Source organism: Oncorhynchus masou, chromosome 5 (assembly GCF_036934945.1).
Source record: "Oncorhynchus masou masou isolate Uvic2021 chromosome 5, UVic_Omas_1.1, whole genome shotgun sequence".
In the NCBI taxonomy this organism is placed as follows: Eukaryota; Metazoa; Chordata; class Actinopteri; order Salmoniformes; family Salmonidae; genus Oncorhynchus; species Oncorhynchus masou.
The window spans coordinates 60473391-60490096 of record NC_088216.1 but is presented as its reverse complement, the minus strand read 5'-3'; the positions used below and the strand labels follow the sequence as shown (position 1 = coordinate 60490096).

The 16706-nt window shown below is 45.1% G+C and overlaps 3 protein-coding genes across 4 annotated transcripts; 2 read left to right on the top strand and 1 right to left on the bottom strand.

Moving 5' to 3' along the window:
• Positions 1 to 2521: 2521 nt before the first annotated feature.
• On the bottom strand, positions 2522 to 5991 carry bysl (bystin-like). Its single transcript, XM_064966316.1, has 7 exons — positions 5573 to 5991; positions 5193 to 5352; positions 4792 to 4930; positions 4530 to 4663; positions 4260 to 4420; positions 3680 to 3782; positions 2522 to 3438 (listed from the first exon to the last, which is right to left on the bottom strand). The coding sequence occupies exons 1-7, from the start codon at positions 5838 to 5840 to the stop codon at positions 3084 to 3086; spliced, it is 1320 nt and encodes a 439-aa protein (XP_064822388.1). The 5' UTR covers positions 5841 to 5991; the 3' UTR covers positions 2522 to 3083.
• Positions 5992 to 6169: 178 nt separating this feature from the next.
• On the top strand, positions 6170 to 7905 carry med20 (mediator complex subunit 20). The gene is made up of 4 exons (XM_064966317.1): positions 6170 to 6267; positions 6582 to 6727; positions 6866 to 7119; positions 7230 to 7905. The coding sequence occupies exons 1-4, from the start codon at positions 6254 to 6256 to the stop codon at positions 7449 to 7451; spliced, it is 636 nt and encodes a 211-aa protein (XP_064822389.1). The 5' UTR covers positions 6170 to 6253; the 3' UTR covers positions 7452 to 7905.
• A 338-nt stretch (positions 7906 to 8243) lies between these two features.
• usp49 (ubiquitin specific peptidase 49) lies at positions 8244 to 16307 on the top strand. Of its 2 annotated transcripts, none has more exons than XM_064966314.1 (7): positions 8244 to 8378; positions 9657 to 9770; positions 9955 to 11427; positions 11631 to 11841; positions 12537 to 12645; positions 12847 to 13052; positions 13524 to 16307. In XM_064966314.1, the coding sequence occupies exons 3-7, from the start codon at positions 10024 to 10026 to the stop codon at positions 13625 to 13627; spliced, it is 2034 nt and encodes a 677-aa protein (XP_064822386.1). In that variant the 5' UTR covers positions 8244 to 8378; positions 9657 to 9770; positions 9955 to 10023; the 3' UTR covers positions 13628 to 16307. The 2 variants fall into 2 exon arrangements, with proteins under 2 accessions (XP_064822386.1, XP_064822387.1); XM_064966315.1 differs by lacking the exon at positions 8244 to 8378 and adding an exon at positions 8385 to 9354.
• Positions 16308 to 16706: the final 399 nt, after the last annotated feature.

The following is a 16706-nucleotide window of genomic DNA, read 5'->3' as shown; positions in this document are numbered from 1 at the left end:
TAGCTCCCTTGCTTTAAGATTGAGGTGGTGTGACCTAGGTTCACCCTGATGATTGATGTTAGCCACCACTGCGGTGTCGTCCGTTCTCACTAGGACATGTCTTCCCTTCAGACGCGGAAGGAAAGACAGCAGGGCCGGCAGTACAGCTCAGAGCTCTAGTGTATTGATGTGCCTGCCGCTCCAAGGGGGTAGCCAACAGCCAACCTGCCCTTGGTCACCCCCCCGGCAGCACATCCTCAGCATCTCTACCCCACCTGAAAGGAGCGACAGCGCCACCTCAACAACGCTGGGGCCACCCAGCTGGTGGTGACGGTGGAGAGTTGAACCACCTTATAAGAGGCCAGAAATGGAGCAGGCCTAGAGGAATATCAGCCAAGGCATTGGCAGGTCCACCCGCCCCTGCCGAAAGTGGTCGAGGCAAGATAAGATCTGACTGAGTCCAATTCTATGCCAATGAAGGCCACCCCCTGGGTGTGAGTCAGATGACTCTTCTTGTCGTTTACAGTAATGCCCATCCTGCTGATGTGGGTCAGGAGCATGTCTCTGTCTGACAGGACCTCGGTCCTGGTTGGGGAACAAATCAGCCAATCGTCCAGGTAATTGAGGATAAACAATCCTGAGGAGCCAACATGAACCGTCTCAGGGTCCCTGTGAACCTTATCGGTCTGCTCTAGAATGTCATCAACCCCTGGGCCAAACGTCAGGCCTGGGGTGATGGGGTGAGTGACAAATGTGCTCTAGAGAGCAGGTGGCAGGCGGGATTGGGCCAGCCAGAGATGGCGCCGGGAGGTAACCACCTGCACCATGGCCCGTCCGTTGACGTGGGCCACATCCCTCTGGAGCAGGGAAAGCAGACGAGTCACCTCCATCACTTCCCAGAGGATCTCCTATGTGCCCTTCTGCAGCCAGGAAAGCAGATTCTGCAGGTAGGCCTGCAGAGCCACTGGGGGCTATGAAGCCCTGCTGGCGGCTTCTGATGGTCTGTCAGCCTGGTAGCCCCGCTCAAGGGGGTGAACAGTGCTGACATCGCCCCCCAGGAACAGCCTATCACTGGCCAACAGAGAACAGCTGTCCTTGCCATCGAAGTTATCAACCTCCTGACACAGGGCATGCGCCCTCCGTTCAAAGTGGTCCCAGCAGTCCGACTCATGCTCCTGTCCAGGACTGGTAGCAGGCGGGCTCTGCCTGCAGTGGCTCCGGCCACGCTTCCTGGGAGGGGTATTGGGTTTAGTGGAGAGACTAACAGCTCGCTGACACACCACTCCTGAGGGAGCTCGTCCCCAGCCTGAGCCCGAGCCTGGCTGACCCACTCGCGCATGGCCTCCAATCGCGTCAGGTGCAGGCGTTCTGAGAACACCACACAAAACAGGCATCCAGTAGGGCGCTCCACCGCCCTAACCGTGTGACTCAAACACAGGCAGGGCATACACTAGGTATGGGGATGCCACCATCATACCTGTCACAAAGGGAATCCATAAGTTCAGCCAAGCCAACAAGGTCACAGAGCAGGGGTCCGACGCCCTGGGAGAGCTTATGTTGTGACCCCTTGGAGGAATAGGAACCCGGTGAGAAATAAATTACCCAGTACCTCTGCAAACACAGGGGCAGACCCCTGTGGGAAAAACAGGCAGACAGAAAAACAGCAACCAGGTAATGGATTTGATTAGGTTTTTTTTGTTTTAAGCCAACTGCAATATTACCTACCGGTTTAATGCACACGGAGTTGTCGTGTAATGCTAACGAAACGACAAACCACGGGCAGAAGATACAGATCAACCGCGCGCGCAGCACTCAAGAGGGGCTGGGCATGTGGCCAGCTGCTCCAGGATGCAAACAGCCTGTGAGTATACATCCACGCAAGATATTACACTTACCAGTGACATACCAAGCGAACTTCAGAAAGTTTATTCCTCAAACCATTACGGCCATCCGCCGAGAGAATTAAAGAGAACGTGTATATATAGGGGCGGACCCCAGCCATGACACACGGGAGGTGTACACGGGAGTAAATCTGTAAATCCTAACCTCAGATGTATCCCTCCACTGCAGTGATACGAATATATTGGAGTGATCCATATAGTGAAACACAACTATCATTTTGATCTCATGGATAGGCAGTCCTTGTATCCATATGTGAGAGTCCTTGTGTATACTACCGGTATGTATTTGAGAGTGGTTACATTTCTCCTGCCCCATTCCTCAGCTGTTTACCAATTACAGTGGCAGGGTGGGTGCTTTGTTAGTTTGAATCCCAGATTGCCCCTTTAAAGGGGGCAGATCTGCAGGACTATTCAACGTCCATTGATCCAGACTTACTCTCTCATAATCAGATTTGTTTTTGGGTAGTGGGAACAGGCATCCATAGGTACGAGTACTAGCTAAATGTCCTCTTGCCTCCTAATGTCCTCCAAACACTGTGGGAATTTCAGAAACACTCAAGCTGTCACACCTGGCCAGGATATCAGTCAGCATCTATGGGATTTTTTTGTGAATGGTGCCAATGCAACTTCCGACATTTCACTTTTAACCAAGGAAATCATTTATTCAAAATGTTAATTTTTACAGTAACATTTGAATAGTATTTTGTATAATTTTCCTTCATTAAGTTACTTATCCATGTTACAAACATGCACTCATTGAAAAGTTTTTTTTCCACCAAAAGGGTCAGTGTGCTGTAGCTTCTCTAAATTCCTTCGGAAATGTAGGTATCATACAAACAAGTCAGCTGTACATTATCTTTACCTGTGAAACCGACATTGCCTCAAAACTGGCAAACACAGCTCTATCATTTCCACTCAATAAATGTAATGTATGTTTACAACAGTTATGTATTTCAGTTTGTAAATGACATGCTTACTTGCACATCAGAAAGGAATTCCATAATATCACTTTGATAGTCAGGATGTTGAATGAATGTTAATCTGTGGCCTTTACTCTTATCTCCATAGCAATGATAGAGCATTTGGTAGGGGAAAAACAGTTTATACGTGTATGTGTTGTGGGCAGTTTAGTGAATGATGGTACGTTGGGGAGAAAGAGGGGAAAGGTGGGGACAGAGGGTGCAGCCTTGCTCAGCTCCATACTCAGTCCATGGCCATTGTGACAGGCATAGCGGTTTCCAGATCACGGGACTCTGAGTTCTGCAGCTCCCGGCGGATCTCTGCAGAAATCTGGGTGTGTGTCTGCACCTTAAGTAGCTCCAGTAGAGCAGCCTTTTGTTCGGATGCCAAGTCGGCCTTGTAGCGCTGTGCCAGGGTAAGCAGACTCTGGTGCCACAGAACAGGAAGGACACGCTTCTCACTGCGGAAGGACAGGAAGTGGCCGACCAGGGCATCCAGGACACGGAAGGGCAGGGCGTATTTTTTATCCAGTAGGAGTCGCAGGAAGATGCTGTTGGCTCCATTGTATTCCATCTCTGCCAGTTTCAGCATGGCAGCGCTGCAGAGAGAATCAGTCATTTGTTATCTGCATTATTTTCTGACAAGCCATGCTGTTCTACTACCTTAAATACTGTTGTACCATATATTCACATGAATTCCCACTTACATGATCAGCAACAGTCAAGCTGCAACGGTTAAAAACCAAGTCCCAAGCCAAGTGGCAAGCCGAGCAGTCGCATTAGGGCATCATACACCTTACAAAATTGCACACATAACACAGGTAAAAGAGTGTCTCTTACCTGGAGTGCAGTACAGGGATTGAGCACTTAGTGAGTATGCTGCCAATGATGATAGCCTCCCTCAGAGTACATGTTCCAGATTCACAGAGCGGGATGAGGATGCCTGAGTGAGAAAAATAGAAATGTGTGAACACACAGTAACACAAACATATGCTGGGTTAAGGGGTACAAAGTCATTACCTGCAAACAAATAGATAAAATACTGTACAACACATAGTACAAATGCACAAGAAATGTTAAAAGCTGCAGTATGTAACTTTTTGGGCAACCCAACCAAATTCACAAAGAATTGAAAGAACCTTCTCAATCTGATTCAGTCTGTGAACTGGTTAGACAATACTGCCACCTAGTGACAATGACTATCTTTTGGCTGATTGTCAAAGTGAACTCAGAACAAAACTCACTAAGTGGTATCTTTGGCAAAAATGTTGAATACCTGACAGATAATGTGTATTATCTTAATTACTTTCACCCCCCATTATTACATCATGGCAACCATACATTGATTATCAACCAAGCTTTTAAATTATCTACCTGACTATTTCTCTCCCCTTTGATACATGTTCTTGATTTGTCTCACCTTTGAACCATGCCCCTGGCTTGAAAAGAGCCTTCTTCAGGGCCATGTACAGGTGGAAGTTTAGTTTTTTATATTCTGCAATGTCATCTCGTATTCTTGGCAGTAGCACCAAGTTGTAGAACCGTTGGGCCATTCGCTCCTTCAGATTGGATGAGAATATTCTGTTCAGAAAAAAGAAAAATCAAGAGTCAATATCCATAAGATGCTTTCTAATAATTAAATAAAGGTTTTTGATAAAAAATGAACAGGATGATTTGTTATCTATCAGACCTTGTTGCCTGGTACATAGCAGCAGCAGTCCAGGTCTCAGGCTCTGTCAAGTACAGAACCTGCTCCCAGTTTGACAGTGCTGGAATGATCTTGAAAGCTTTGGGCAGCTTGCCGCTACGATATCTTGACAGAACCTGGAGCAACCGAAAAAAACAAGTTCATAATAGTTGGTAATATTCAGCCTCTGACTGAAATTTGATGAAGTGGAAAATAAGATGTGGCCAAGCAAATTAATACAGGAGGACGCAGGTGCATGGCTTACCTTGTTGACACCTTTGTACACTTCAATGATCCTTGGGTCCAGCTGGGGCATGGGTCTTCCTGACACCTCAGACATCACTGTCCCCACCTCTGTCTGCTTCTCTGTGATCTTCTCCATGATGATGTCTGCTAGAGTTCGTCTGAACAAAACCCCAGAACAAGGACAACACTGAGGAAATCCATATTCAGCTACAAAGTTATGATTCATTTTTGGAAGAGACAACATGAAATTCCCTTTTATGGCATGATAGAGCTGTTGTCATTCAATTGAATCTAGGTGTCTTTAACACACAAAATAAAAAAAGACAGAAAATGGCAAATCATTCATCATCAAGACTTTTCACTGCAATAAGTTTTTAGCTCAGTGGTTTGGCTCAAGAGTTTTGGGGCCTCATGCTGTACCTCATGGGAGGATTCTTGTTCATGAACATCTGCATAGCTTTCTCATCCTCTGGGTCCACCAACACTTCTGTCCCACAGTTAGCCTCTGCCTCCTCACCGGCCCCGGCTTCACCCAGTGCAGGCCACTCCTCATCAGAGTCTGCATCCTGAGAATCTGGCCCTGCAAGGATATAAGACAACATCGATATTCCATGAAACTACCACCAGTATAACTGAGCATAGCCCAACACTTCAAGAATAACAATGACTGGAATTGACCTCCATGCAAAAGTTCTCAGTAGTCAAGTGTAAAGTAATGTGTGGTTGTTGTGGATAGCTAGCTAGCAAGACAAAAAAAACAGATAGGCATTTTCTGGCTTGCAAATCCACCTCAACGTTACCTAAAACAGTGGCTTGCTTTTTCTTGACCTCTGGTGCCAAACCATATTCTGTCTGTAGTTCTTCTTGTTGGATTCGTGCCTGCTCCAGGATCTTCCTTGATAGGCGTTCGTCCACGTACTCGTCCTCATCTTCTCCCCGTTGATCCCTGGTCTTCACTCGGCCATGTACTCGAACCATATCCCCTTGAAGAATCTGGTCAGCAAGCGCAACCATTCCGTCGCCACTTTTCTCCCCACCTCCACATTTGGGTTTCTTCACTTTCGGCATCTGTGCTAGTTTATTATACAGACCTGTTAGAAATGTACTATTAATCTAGCTAGTTAGTTTAACAATTCATAAAGTAGCTAATGTGGAAATTCTCACTAAAGTTCCAGTCAACACACGTGCTTTTTTTTAATCCAACGGAAGTGACGTACTATCGGAGACGAAACATAATACCAGAGACATTTAGAAAAGGAAACATCGCATATGTCTTTGGTATGTATTACTGGATATATTGGAATTGTTCCATCTTCAAAAAATGTATATGAACAAAATGAGTGTATTAAAATGTTCTTCGCACGAGAAAAACGTCGGCGCAGACAGATTACCTAATTTCCTCCTAATACCGGAAACAGACCTTTTTTCAGCAGGAAGCGTGTACATTTTCTTAGTAAGAAAATAACAACCGTCTTGAATCAATGGGGGTGACTTGGTGAGATGCTATTGTTTGCTCTTTTTTTTATCAAACTTGTATCTAACAAAATATAAATTGCTAGCTAGCTACGTTACTTATCACACCTGGTATTTTACATAACCGTAGATCCCATGTGGATCCACATGAAACAGTTCACAACTCAATGATCTGTCACCTGGTTCATTTTTCTTCCAAGCTTCCTATCATCTTACATCACCATGCAGATCTGACATTGTTTCAATATGTGATTTTTGGAAATCAGTAAGTTAATGCTGAACAATATCTTAATTTTATTAACAGTTATACTCTGTTGTGCTGTCTCCCTTGCTTAGTGTGTGTCAGGTGCCTTTGGCAGAGGGAAAGAGTGTGCAGCAGACAATAGACATTCTGCACAAGAAGTTAGAGCAGTTGAGCGCTGTGAAGCAGGGAAACTTTACTGTGGACTGTGAGACGTACCATGCCACAGGAAATGCCAGCGGTAACTAAAGTTGTACTGCAAAGCTATGACATAAACAAAATTGTCTTTCATATCTTGTCATGTAATTCATTGGACTACATCATTTAAATACCCACAAGGGGGCAACAACCGTATTTCTTTTCTCTCTGTTTGTCACAGGCCAGCCCACCAAACTCCTGTATGTGATGCATAACTCAGAAACCCCCCTGAGCTGCTTAGCCCTGTTCGAAGGAGGTCCCTGCCTCACAGCAGATGGAAACTTTGACGTGCTCATGATTAAGCTGAAAAGCCACTTCCAGAACGCCAAGGGGCACAAGGTAGAGAGCCGTGGTTCCCGCTACCGCTATTGTGATTTCCTGATAAAGGTTGGAGCAGTAACAATGAGCTCCAGCGCGAGGGGAATATCAGTAGAGGTGAGTGGTCTGTACAGACAATTATCAAAATGGAGGGTAAAGGTTTTTTTTGATCTGTGTTACACTTTTTCTAAACGGATGTCCACGATCAAATCTCTTTATTTGTTTAGGTGGAGTACTGTCCCTGTGTGGTCCCTGGGGACTGCTGGAACCTGATGAAAGAGTTCATGCAAAGCTTCCTGGGCCCCAGCATCCCGGAGCTGCCCTCTGTGTTCGCCACCAAGCCTGAGGGCCTCTATGTGCCCGCGGACTGTGTTGACACCATGACCCAGTACCTGGAGTTGTTCAGCAAAGTGCGCAAGCAGCAGGTGCTCCCAGGGACCACACGTTGACATCTTCATGGTAGCAGGAATGTCCTGGATAATCTCAGCTGATAAAGAAGCACCACCAAGAGTACAGCAGTATTTCCTCCACACCCCAACACAAGCAACATGTAATCTTAAACCACAATGTTGTGTAATTTAAATTGTACTGAGTGTCAGTACAGCAACTCAAGCTTTTTGAAGCATTTCACAACCACTGCAAGGAATATATCATGGCAAAAATGAGAACAAAACTTTACTGGTTGAAGTCTGAACTCTTGAAGGAATAATGATGTGTCCCAAATGTGTCTTGTGGATTATCCTTGTGAGTAATCGGTTTAAAGGACCTTCAGTTTAGATACCAATGTTGTATCTGGGCATTATGGTCCTACTAATAGTTGGTTATTTTTGATAAAACAATTGTCTCACAACACTTAGTAACACTGTTTGTTTGTTTTTACTCAATAAACCTAAGTTTACCTTACTTGATTAAGATCCTCTTTTTCATAACTGTATTTTTGGAAATATATTAGATTTATTAACCATATGCATATTTTGTATACTGTTGCTGGTGTTTTTCACCAAGTACAGTCCTGTCATGAATGGTTTATAGGGGACTTGGTCAGCTGTTATGAATGGGAAAAGTATTTCAATAATGTATCAGTCTCCAGGTGAAAAGCCATGACTTGTAAAAATGACATAGGGTTTACCAACTGAGCTCACGGGGACTACTATGGGTAATAACAAAAATGGTTTGGTATGGTAATAATAACCATCCGATCAGTTTGGATCTTTTCACGACCAGAGTAATGAACGCTACATCCTGTCTGTACCAATGAGAGCTAAAGCTCGACGGAAGAGGGATCAGCTCAATCCAATCAGATTGACTTGATTCCAGGACCGAAATAGTTCGGTTGTCTCGAGGTCTAAAACAGCTTTCGCGTGCAGATGATGGCGGTAAATAGAAGCGAAATTCATTTTGTATTTTTTACAAATACAACAAACAGTTATTTTATGGATCAACTACTGACATTGTCGTGTACTGTTTTGTCAATCTCTGAAAGTTATGGGTTCATGTAACGGTTAGCTAGATAGCTACATTGCAGGTTTTCTGAGTATCTGTGACTTTATTTGTATGTTGACCTCTCGGTGTGTTGTTTGAAGATGTACTCAAAAGTTTATATACGACACATTTAGCTTTGTTTACATTGCGGCTCTGTGGATTCTAGCTAGCAAGCTAGATGACAAAACCGCAGTGATTTTTTTTTCACCCCCTCCGTGTAGTCAACCATATCAACTAGAAGTTGTTCAGTGTTCACAAGTGTGGATTTCAGACTAGTCTTTGTTCTGATGGCTAGCAAGCCTAGCTAGCTTAGCAAATGCTAGCCATCAGGCTATTGTTTCTCTGCAATGTGTTAAACTAAATAAATACATTACACCGGTATAAGGGACAACATTATGAGGACATTTTACATTTTCTTTATTTGATCACAATGTCGGCTATTGTACCATTCGCCAAATGATTGAAGAAATACAGTGAATGTGTTGTAAAACTTAATCGCCCTAGCTAGCTAACCATCATAGCTAGCTAGCTGGGTAGTTAACGTTCGCTAACGTTACCAACAAGTAGCTAGATATCTGTCTATTGGCGAGCTATGTAACGTTAAAGCTAATTAAACATGACAATAAGTTGGAACTTGCTAGTTAAGTGAACAAGAACACACTCTAACCCGCGTCGAGTGGTCAGCTGGAGTGAGTAGCTAACGTTACATTTTCATTGTGGCACGAGCCGAGACGCCACGTTATATGGCAAAACTGGTGCAAGTTGGCAAGCCAAGATGGAAAACTGCTAACCTAAGTTAACTAGTTAGTAGTTTGAATCGAACGAAATGATTGGTCGCCAAACCAATGCATGTTGACCAGCAGAAAAAAAGTATGCAGTTTGATTCCTTTGTTTGTTGTTATGGATAAATCGATTGTTTCTTAATTTTAAATCAGACGAATAGTGTTAAACTGCTCAACTCAATTGCCTAACATGATTATGATTTGTTTATAAACTGTTAAATTCTGCTCAGAAACTGTCGAGTAAATGTTCAGACATAGTGAATTAGCTACATGCTTTAAGTTAGTTAGAAACGTGTTTGCTTTGCTCAAATTAATGTCTTAATCTGCCAACTGTTAAGTTAAAAAAAACTCGCTATACAAGCACAACCTCTTTTCCGATTTTATTTTCAGTTTATTCAGGATCCCGAACCAGACGTGAGTGAAGCTGATTGATTGTACCTGTGAAGGTCCCTTTGCTTATGTTGAAAGAACACTGACCTAAATCAGCCCACGGTGTTTTTTACAGTAAGTAAAACAAGCTTACATGGTGTGCAAGTTCATATTCTTGGTCCTCAATCTTTTCCACACACTACACCAGCCAGTTTACGTTCAAATAGAGAACACATTTTGTATTTAGCATATCTGAAATGAAGCGGTTGATTTCTATCCCTGTGATTTACTGAAGTTGATCTCCTTTTCCCTCCTGCAGGATGAGCTGCTGCTTGGCACAGAGGCGTGTGTCCTGACGCTGTGGGCAGGCACATGTGCATTTGGAGAGATGGACCGCTGTAAGCACGTGGGGCGTCTTCGCCTAGGCCACGAACACTCCATCCTCAACTCACAGAAATGGCGCTGCATGGACTGCTGCACCACCGAGTCAGTGTGGGCCTGTCTCAAGTGCTCTCACGTGGCCTGTGGCCGCTTCATGGAAGAGCACTCCCTCAAACACTTCCAGGAGTCAAACCACCCCCTGGCCATGGAAGTGCGGGAGCTGGATGTCTTCTGCTTCGCCTGTGGAGACTATGTGCTCAACGACAATGCTGAAGGAGACCTCAAGCTCCTGCGGGGGGCGCTCTCTACTGTGCGTAGTCCTGGCAGGCGCTCCCTGCGCTCCTCTGCAGGGGGTGACTGTAACCCCTGGGTGGGTGAGAGCGGGCCCCAGCCTGCTATGCAGACGGCCCTGTGGCACCGAAGGAAGGTGCTGCTGGGGAAGATGCTGCGCCGCTGGAGGAACAGGCAGCAGGAGGAACAGAGCCAGCGGGAGGAGAAACTTGAGCAGGAGAAGGAGGAGGTCCGGCGCCAGAAGAATGAGATGAAGAGGAGACTCATGGGAGAGCTGGCCAATGTGCCGCCCAGGAAGAGTGCCAGGCTGCTCACCCAGGCGCCCCGCTCAACCATCACACTTATCCCCCTGAAGTTCCGCGACCCTCCGGAGCGTCTGCCTCCGCCCAAAAAACCCTCCCTTCTATCCCTGAAGCCCCCCAGCAATGGCAGGACTCGTAAACTCAAAGTACGGAGGTACTACTCCTCCCATAAAGCGACCCGTCGTAGACTGGCCCCGGGGGTCACTGGGCTACGCAACCTTGGGAACACGTGCTACATGAACTCTATCTTACAGGTGCTGAGCCACCTGCAGAAATTCAGGGAGTGCTTCCTCACATTGGACATGTGTGAGACTGAGGAGCTGCTGGCCAAGACAAACCAGGGTGTGGCTGGGGCTGTGGTGGGGAGTGGTAGTGCAGTCACACCAGGCTGCCCTCTGGGACGTGGCATGGGGAAGGCAGCCAGTGGGGGTCTCCCTGCTGTCAGCAAGCAGAGCTCGCCCCCCTGCCTAAATGCAGCAGAGCTGGTCCAGCCCAAGGAGCCGCGATCCTCCACCCGCCAGCAGATGTCACTGTGCCACGAGCTGCACACACTGTTCAGGGTCATGTGGTCTGGCCGATGGTCGTTGGTGTCTCCCTTTGCCATGCTGCACTCTGTTTGGAACTTGATCCCAGCATTCCGCGGCTACGACCAGCAGGATGCCCAGGAGTTCCTGTGTGAGCTGCTGGACAAGGTGCAGCAAGAGCTGGAGTCAGAGGGCAGCAAGCGCAGGATCGTCATCCCTATCACCCAGAGGAAGCTGTCCAAGCAGGTGCTCAAGGTCCTCAACACGATCTTTCACGGACAGCTACTCAGCCAGGTAAGGGACTCTACTCATTCCCATGACAACAGTACTCAACACATTCATTTAGGTTTGACCTTCAACACCCTATCATGGCTGAGGGTAGTCACTTGTTTATTAATCACAGTTGCAAACCAGGACTTAGATGGTGGCTCTGTCTGGGTTTTCAAACAATAACCCCTTGGTGAAATGTTTGCTTGGTTATCCCTTTATCTCTCCAGGTGACTTGTCTGTCCTGTAAGCACAAGTCAAACACGGTGGAGCCGTTCTGGGACCTGTCCCTGGAGTTCCCGGAGCGCTACCACAGCACGGAGAAGGGCTCGGCTGCGTCTCTGGCCTACCAGCGCAGCTGCTCCCTCACTGAGATGCTGGCCAAGTTCACTGAGACAGAGGCTCTGGAGGGCAGCATCTATGCTTGCAACCACTGCAACAGTTAGTACTGGGACAAAGACTAATGTCTGTTAATGGAATAGACAAATCCTCCTGTACTTTATTTTGCTGTTCTTTTTATTCAGCTATTCGACCGGAATCATCGTTAGGGAAGTAGGCCTATAGAGAGCAATAGTAATGGCGTCTTTTTGTAGGCACTAATGCCGCCTTGGTTTGTTAGACAAAGCCTATGGGGTAATTCATGTTTTTGTAGGTTTTGGATACATGCTGAAAATAAGGTCTGTGATAAGCACAAGCTTAGGAGATCGTCTACATTTTGTTCTATGAGATCATAATCAACTGAAGTCACTTTTTGAATTTTTAAGCATTTAATTTTTAAAAAGCACAACAGTGTCATAATTCATAAAGACCATGTTAACTGACTGATATTATCTCATAGAACAAAACCTATAAGATCTCCTAAGTATGTGTTTCCCCATAGGAATGGTTGAATGAACCCGAGGTAACTAAATTCTGTTTTCTAGGACTATACGCTGGGGAGCACTATTGTGTGTTTCTCTCTTTTCGGGCTAGATTTTATTTGACTAATTAATCAATTGATTGATATTGAAAGTGAAACTGAGTTTGTTCTTTTGGGGTAATCACAATATAGTTCTGCTTTTCTAGTGGTCACGTCCTGTACCTCCATGTCACACACATGTTACACGTCTGTGACCTGTATGTTTTATAATTGTCAGGGAAAAGACGGAAGACGTCCCACAAGCCCCTGGTTCTGTCAGAGGCATGTAAACAGCTGCTGATCTACCGCCTACCTCAGGTTCTACGGCTGCACCTCAAACGCTTCAGGTTAGCTTCAAACACCCAGTTTGTCTACTGCATTTGAAGACTTGGTCTGCTTACACAGTCAAGATTTACACCCACCGATTGTCTGTCCTTCTTGGTTTCCAAATGTGTGTTATGGTTTAGTTGGTATGATTGTATATTTCTGCAAGGGGATGTCTTGTAACAAGGACAAGCATAAGATAACCAATCCCTGTTCTGTGACAGATGGTCAGGCCGGAACCACAGGGAGAAGATTGGCGTCCATGTGGCCTTTGACCAGGTTTTGAACATAGAGCCCTACTGCTGCACAGACTCAGGCCAGTCGGTTCACAGAGAGGGCTACACCTACGACCTGTCTGCTGTAGTCATGCACCACGGGAAAGGCTTTGGCTCAGGGCACTACACTGCATACTGCTACAACACCGAGGGAGGTAAGTGGTACCAAGATACCAGACACTTGCATCCAAGCTAATAGAATAGCCTGTAGTTTAAGCAGGATTTTCACTTGGTCTTTTCAGATTTAAAAAAACATGATGAATTGGTCAAATGTTTAGTTGTGTAGTGCAGTTGACTCTCATAAACGTTTTGCTCTGAGTTTTTTTTATTTTTTTAAAACCTTTATTTACCTAGGCAAGTCAGTTAAGAACAAATACTTATTTTCAATGACGGCCAAGGAACAGTGGATTAACTGCATTATTCAGGGGCAGAACGACATATTTTTACCTTGTCAGCTCGGGGATTTGATCTTGCAACCTTTCGGTTACAAGTCCAACGCTCTAACCACTAGGCTACCTGTTGCCCCATATAACCTGATACTGTGAGATTACATGAGTTGCTGTTGGGACTGTAGGTGGCACAGTTTACCAAGCTGTAACCAGCCCTCTCCCTGTGTGTGTTTCCAGGTTTCTGGGTCCACTGTAATGACTCTGAGATGAACGTGTGCAGTGTGGAGGAGGTGTGCAACACTCAGGCCTACATTTTGTTCTATACCCAGAGGTCTGCCTAGGCCCTTCTCCCTCCTATACCCTAGACCAAGGTGTACTACCTGACTGATGTCTACCTGGTCTGGGGGACTGAGACCTATATCTGTGTCTGTTGCCTAGAGGTCTGCCTGGGCATGTTACACTTCCTCTACCAGGCTACATCCTGGTTTACACCTAGATTTCCCTTGGCTTGAAACAACTCAGCCCACATTTGTTGAGTCTGGTATGCTAACAGCCATCTGAGAGTTACTGAACGTTGTACCACAAGGGAAGGCAATGTTGATCACGGTTAGTTATATATTTCACCAGGTGTCAAAGTGCTTTACATTGTATAGGAGTTAACTTGCCTCATCCTCCACCAATGTTTATCTCCCTCCTGGGATGATGAACACCAGCCATTTGGAACGGAATAGGAATTCTTCTGTGGCTAAACTAATTGAGTTTCCCTTTGTGGCTCAGGATCAGAGATTCAGAGCCTGGGTGGATTACGGCAAGCCTGCAGATACTATCAGACACTCCATAACCAATGTTGCCTAGCCTACCTCTGCTCTGTATTCTCAACCACAATGAGATGTCAGCCAAGGGCATTTTAGTTTCCAACCCAGTGTCATCTGTATCTCACTATGACCTCTTTCGTTCTGACACGTTCTGCTGTGGATATCTCAGGCTGTAAGGCCTTGGTCTGGGCCAACAGAATGAACGGTATAGATGGTATGTAGATATTCCTGTATGTACTCCGTTTCCCTACCTTGAACAGAGGTATGGAGTTGTGTGGCAGAAAGCTACCTTGGAGATGGATGGGAATTGTATTGAGCCAACTGGCTTCATGCTGCACCTTTATGGAGGAGGGGCTTAGGTCGTTGATCCCATGATCAATGGGCTCCTTCTGATCTTTTATTGACTTCTATGTCATGTGGCAGCTCTCTTCTCCTACCTTAATTGTAGAGGCTAGTTTAGGCTCTGGTTGGAGTCCGGTGCACTGTAACTCTGTTCATGGTTAGAAATGGATGGAAGAATGAACAAAGGACTGAGATATTGGAGAGTGTGTTGTTGGGATAATTGTTTGGGTTAAGAGGGGTATCCATTTCACTGGAGTGGAGCACCTGCAAGCAATATATGTGTGACATGACATGAAATCAAGATAAAATCAGGAATTCTTCAGCTTTGTAATACGTTGTTTTTTTCTACTCTGCTGTTTCTATTTGGGGTCTTAGTTTGCCAGGTTCTCAAGAGTTATTGTACTGCTGGTCTTGATATGAATCAAATACACTGAACAAAAATATAAACGCAACATGCAACAATTTCAAAGATTTGACTGAGTTAGAGTATATATAAGGAAATCAGTCAATTTGAATTAATTTGCCCCTAATCTATGGATTTCACATGACTGAGAATACAGATATGCATCGGTTGGTCACAGATACTTTTTTTTTAAAATAGGGGTGTGGATCAGAAAACCAGTCAGTTTCTGGTGTGAACACTATTTGCCTCATCTCAACATCTCCTTCGCATATAATTTATCAGGCTGTTGATTGTGGCCCGTGGAATGTTGTCCCACTCCTCTTCAATGGCTGTGTGAAGTTCCTGGATGTTGTTGGGAACCTGAACACGCTGTCGTACACTTCAGAGCATCCCAAACATGCTCAACGGCTGACATGTCTGGTGCGTAAGCAGGCCATGAAAGAACTGACATTTTCAGCTTCCAGGAATTCTGTGCAGATCCTTGCAACATGGGGCCGTGCATTATCATACTGAAACATTAGGTGATGGCGGCAGCTGAATGGCACGGCAATGGACAGCAGGATCTCGGCACGGTATCTCTGCATTTTTAAATTGCCATCGATAAAATGCAATTGTGTTCGTTGTCCTAGCTTATGCCTGCCCATACCATAACCCCACCGCCACTCTGTTCACAACGTTGAAATCAGCAAACCGCTCACCCACACAACGCCATACACACTGTCTGCCATCTGCCCGGTACAGTTGAAACCGGGATTCATCCGTGAAGAGTACACTTCTCTGGCATGCCAGTGGCCATGGAAGATTATCATTTGCCCACTGGTCGGTTACGACGCTGAACTGCAGTCAGGTCAAGACCATGGTGTGCATGCAGATGAGCTTCCCTGAGACGGTTTCTGACAGTTTGTGCAGAAATTCTTTGGTTGTGCAAACCCACAGTTTCATCTACTTTCCTATAGTCAACATGCCAATTGCATGCTGCCTCAACGTGAGACATCTGTAGCTTTGTGTTGTGACAAAACGGCACATTTTAGTGGCCTTTTATTGTCCCGAGCACAAGGTTCACCTGTGTAATGATCATGCTGTTTAATCAGCTTATTGATATGCCACCTGTCAGGTGAATGGATTATCTTGGCAAAGGAGAAATGCTCACTAACAGGGATGTAAACCAATTTGAGAGAAATATGCTTTTGTGTGTATGGAACAGTTCTGGGATCTTATTTCCGCTCATGAAACATGGGACCAACATGTTGCGTTCATATTTTTGTTCAGTGTACAAAATTCATTTACGTGAACTGTAAAGTTGGAATAATCTAATGACGATGAATGTCTTACTTTTTAAGGTCAGGTATGGCCTTTCCATTGGCCTGTCATGATCTCTTCTGTATTGTAAAAGCACCTGTCATCAATGTAATTGTCATATGGGGTTTGCCTGACAATGATTAAAAAACAAGAAAATACTTACGTTTTTGTGTGTCACTTGCATATTTTGTTTAATGTACTAAAAGCTGAAACCTCTTAGATTGATGGGCTGTCTTAAACTGTCAGTGTTTCTCACTATTAGTTTACTGTGTTTTTCTAGAGTCGATTTTTCAGGTTTCAGTTAAGTTCTTGATTTTGTCGTGGAAACTACTAGCACATCCAATAAGAATTCCCTTGAACATGTAAGACCTCCCTTTATCAATTTTCAAAAATAATATTCATATCCACAATCCCATAGGTGATTTTCATCTGCACAAAGGCACGTCCTGGTGGAAAATATGGATATTATTTTTATAAATTGATCAAGGGAGGTCAAACTGCACCTGGCAACCATGACAAATCGTTTTTTTTAGGGCTCAGTCTTATCCTTTAAGTGTTCCA

Excerpts from the sequence above, each read along its gene's own strand:
- bysl (XM_064966316.1), bottom strand. The coding sequence starts at position 5,840 with ATGCCGAAAGTGAAGAAACCCAAATGTGGAGGTGGGGAGAAAAGTGGC. Across the intron at positions 5,353-5,572 it reads AAAGCAAGCCACTGTTTTAG|GGCCAGATTCTCAGGATGCA; the intron begins GTAACGTTGAGG and ends ATATCCTTGCAG. Across the intron at positions 4,421-4,529 it reads GCTATGTACCAGGCAACAAG|AATATTCTCATCCAATCTGA; the intron begins GTCTGATAGATA and ends TTTTCTGAACAG.
- med20 (XM_064966317.1), top strand. Across the intron at positions 6,728-6,865 it reads TGCCACAGGAAATGCCAGCG|GCCAGCCCACCAAACTCCTG; the intron begins GTAACTAAAGTT and ends TGTTTGTCACAG. Across the intron at positions 7,120-7,229 it reads CGAGGGGAATATCAGTAGAG|GTGGAGTACTGTCCCTGTGT; the intron begins GTGAGTGGTCTG and ends TTATTTGTTTAG.
- usp49 (XM_064966314.1), top strand. The coding sequence starts at position 10,024 with ATGGACCGCTGTAAGCACGTGGGGCGTCTTCGCCTAGGCCACGAACAC. Across the intron at positions 11,842-12,536 it reads TGCTTGCAACCACTGCAACA|GGAAAAGACGGAAGACGTCC; the intron begins GTTAGTACTGGG and ends TATAATTGTCAG. Across the intron at positions 12,646-12,846 it reads CTGCACCTCAAACGCTTCAG|ATGGTCAGGCCGGAACCACA; the intron begins GTTAGCTTCAAA and ends GTTCTGTGACAG.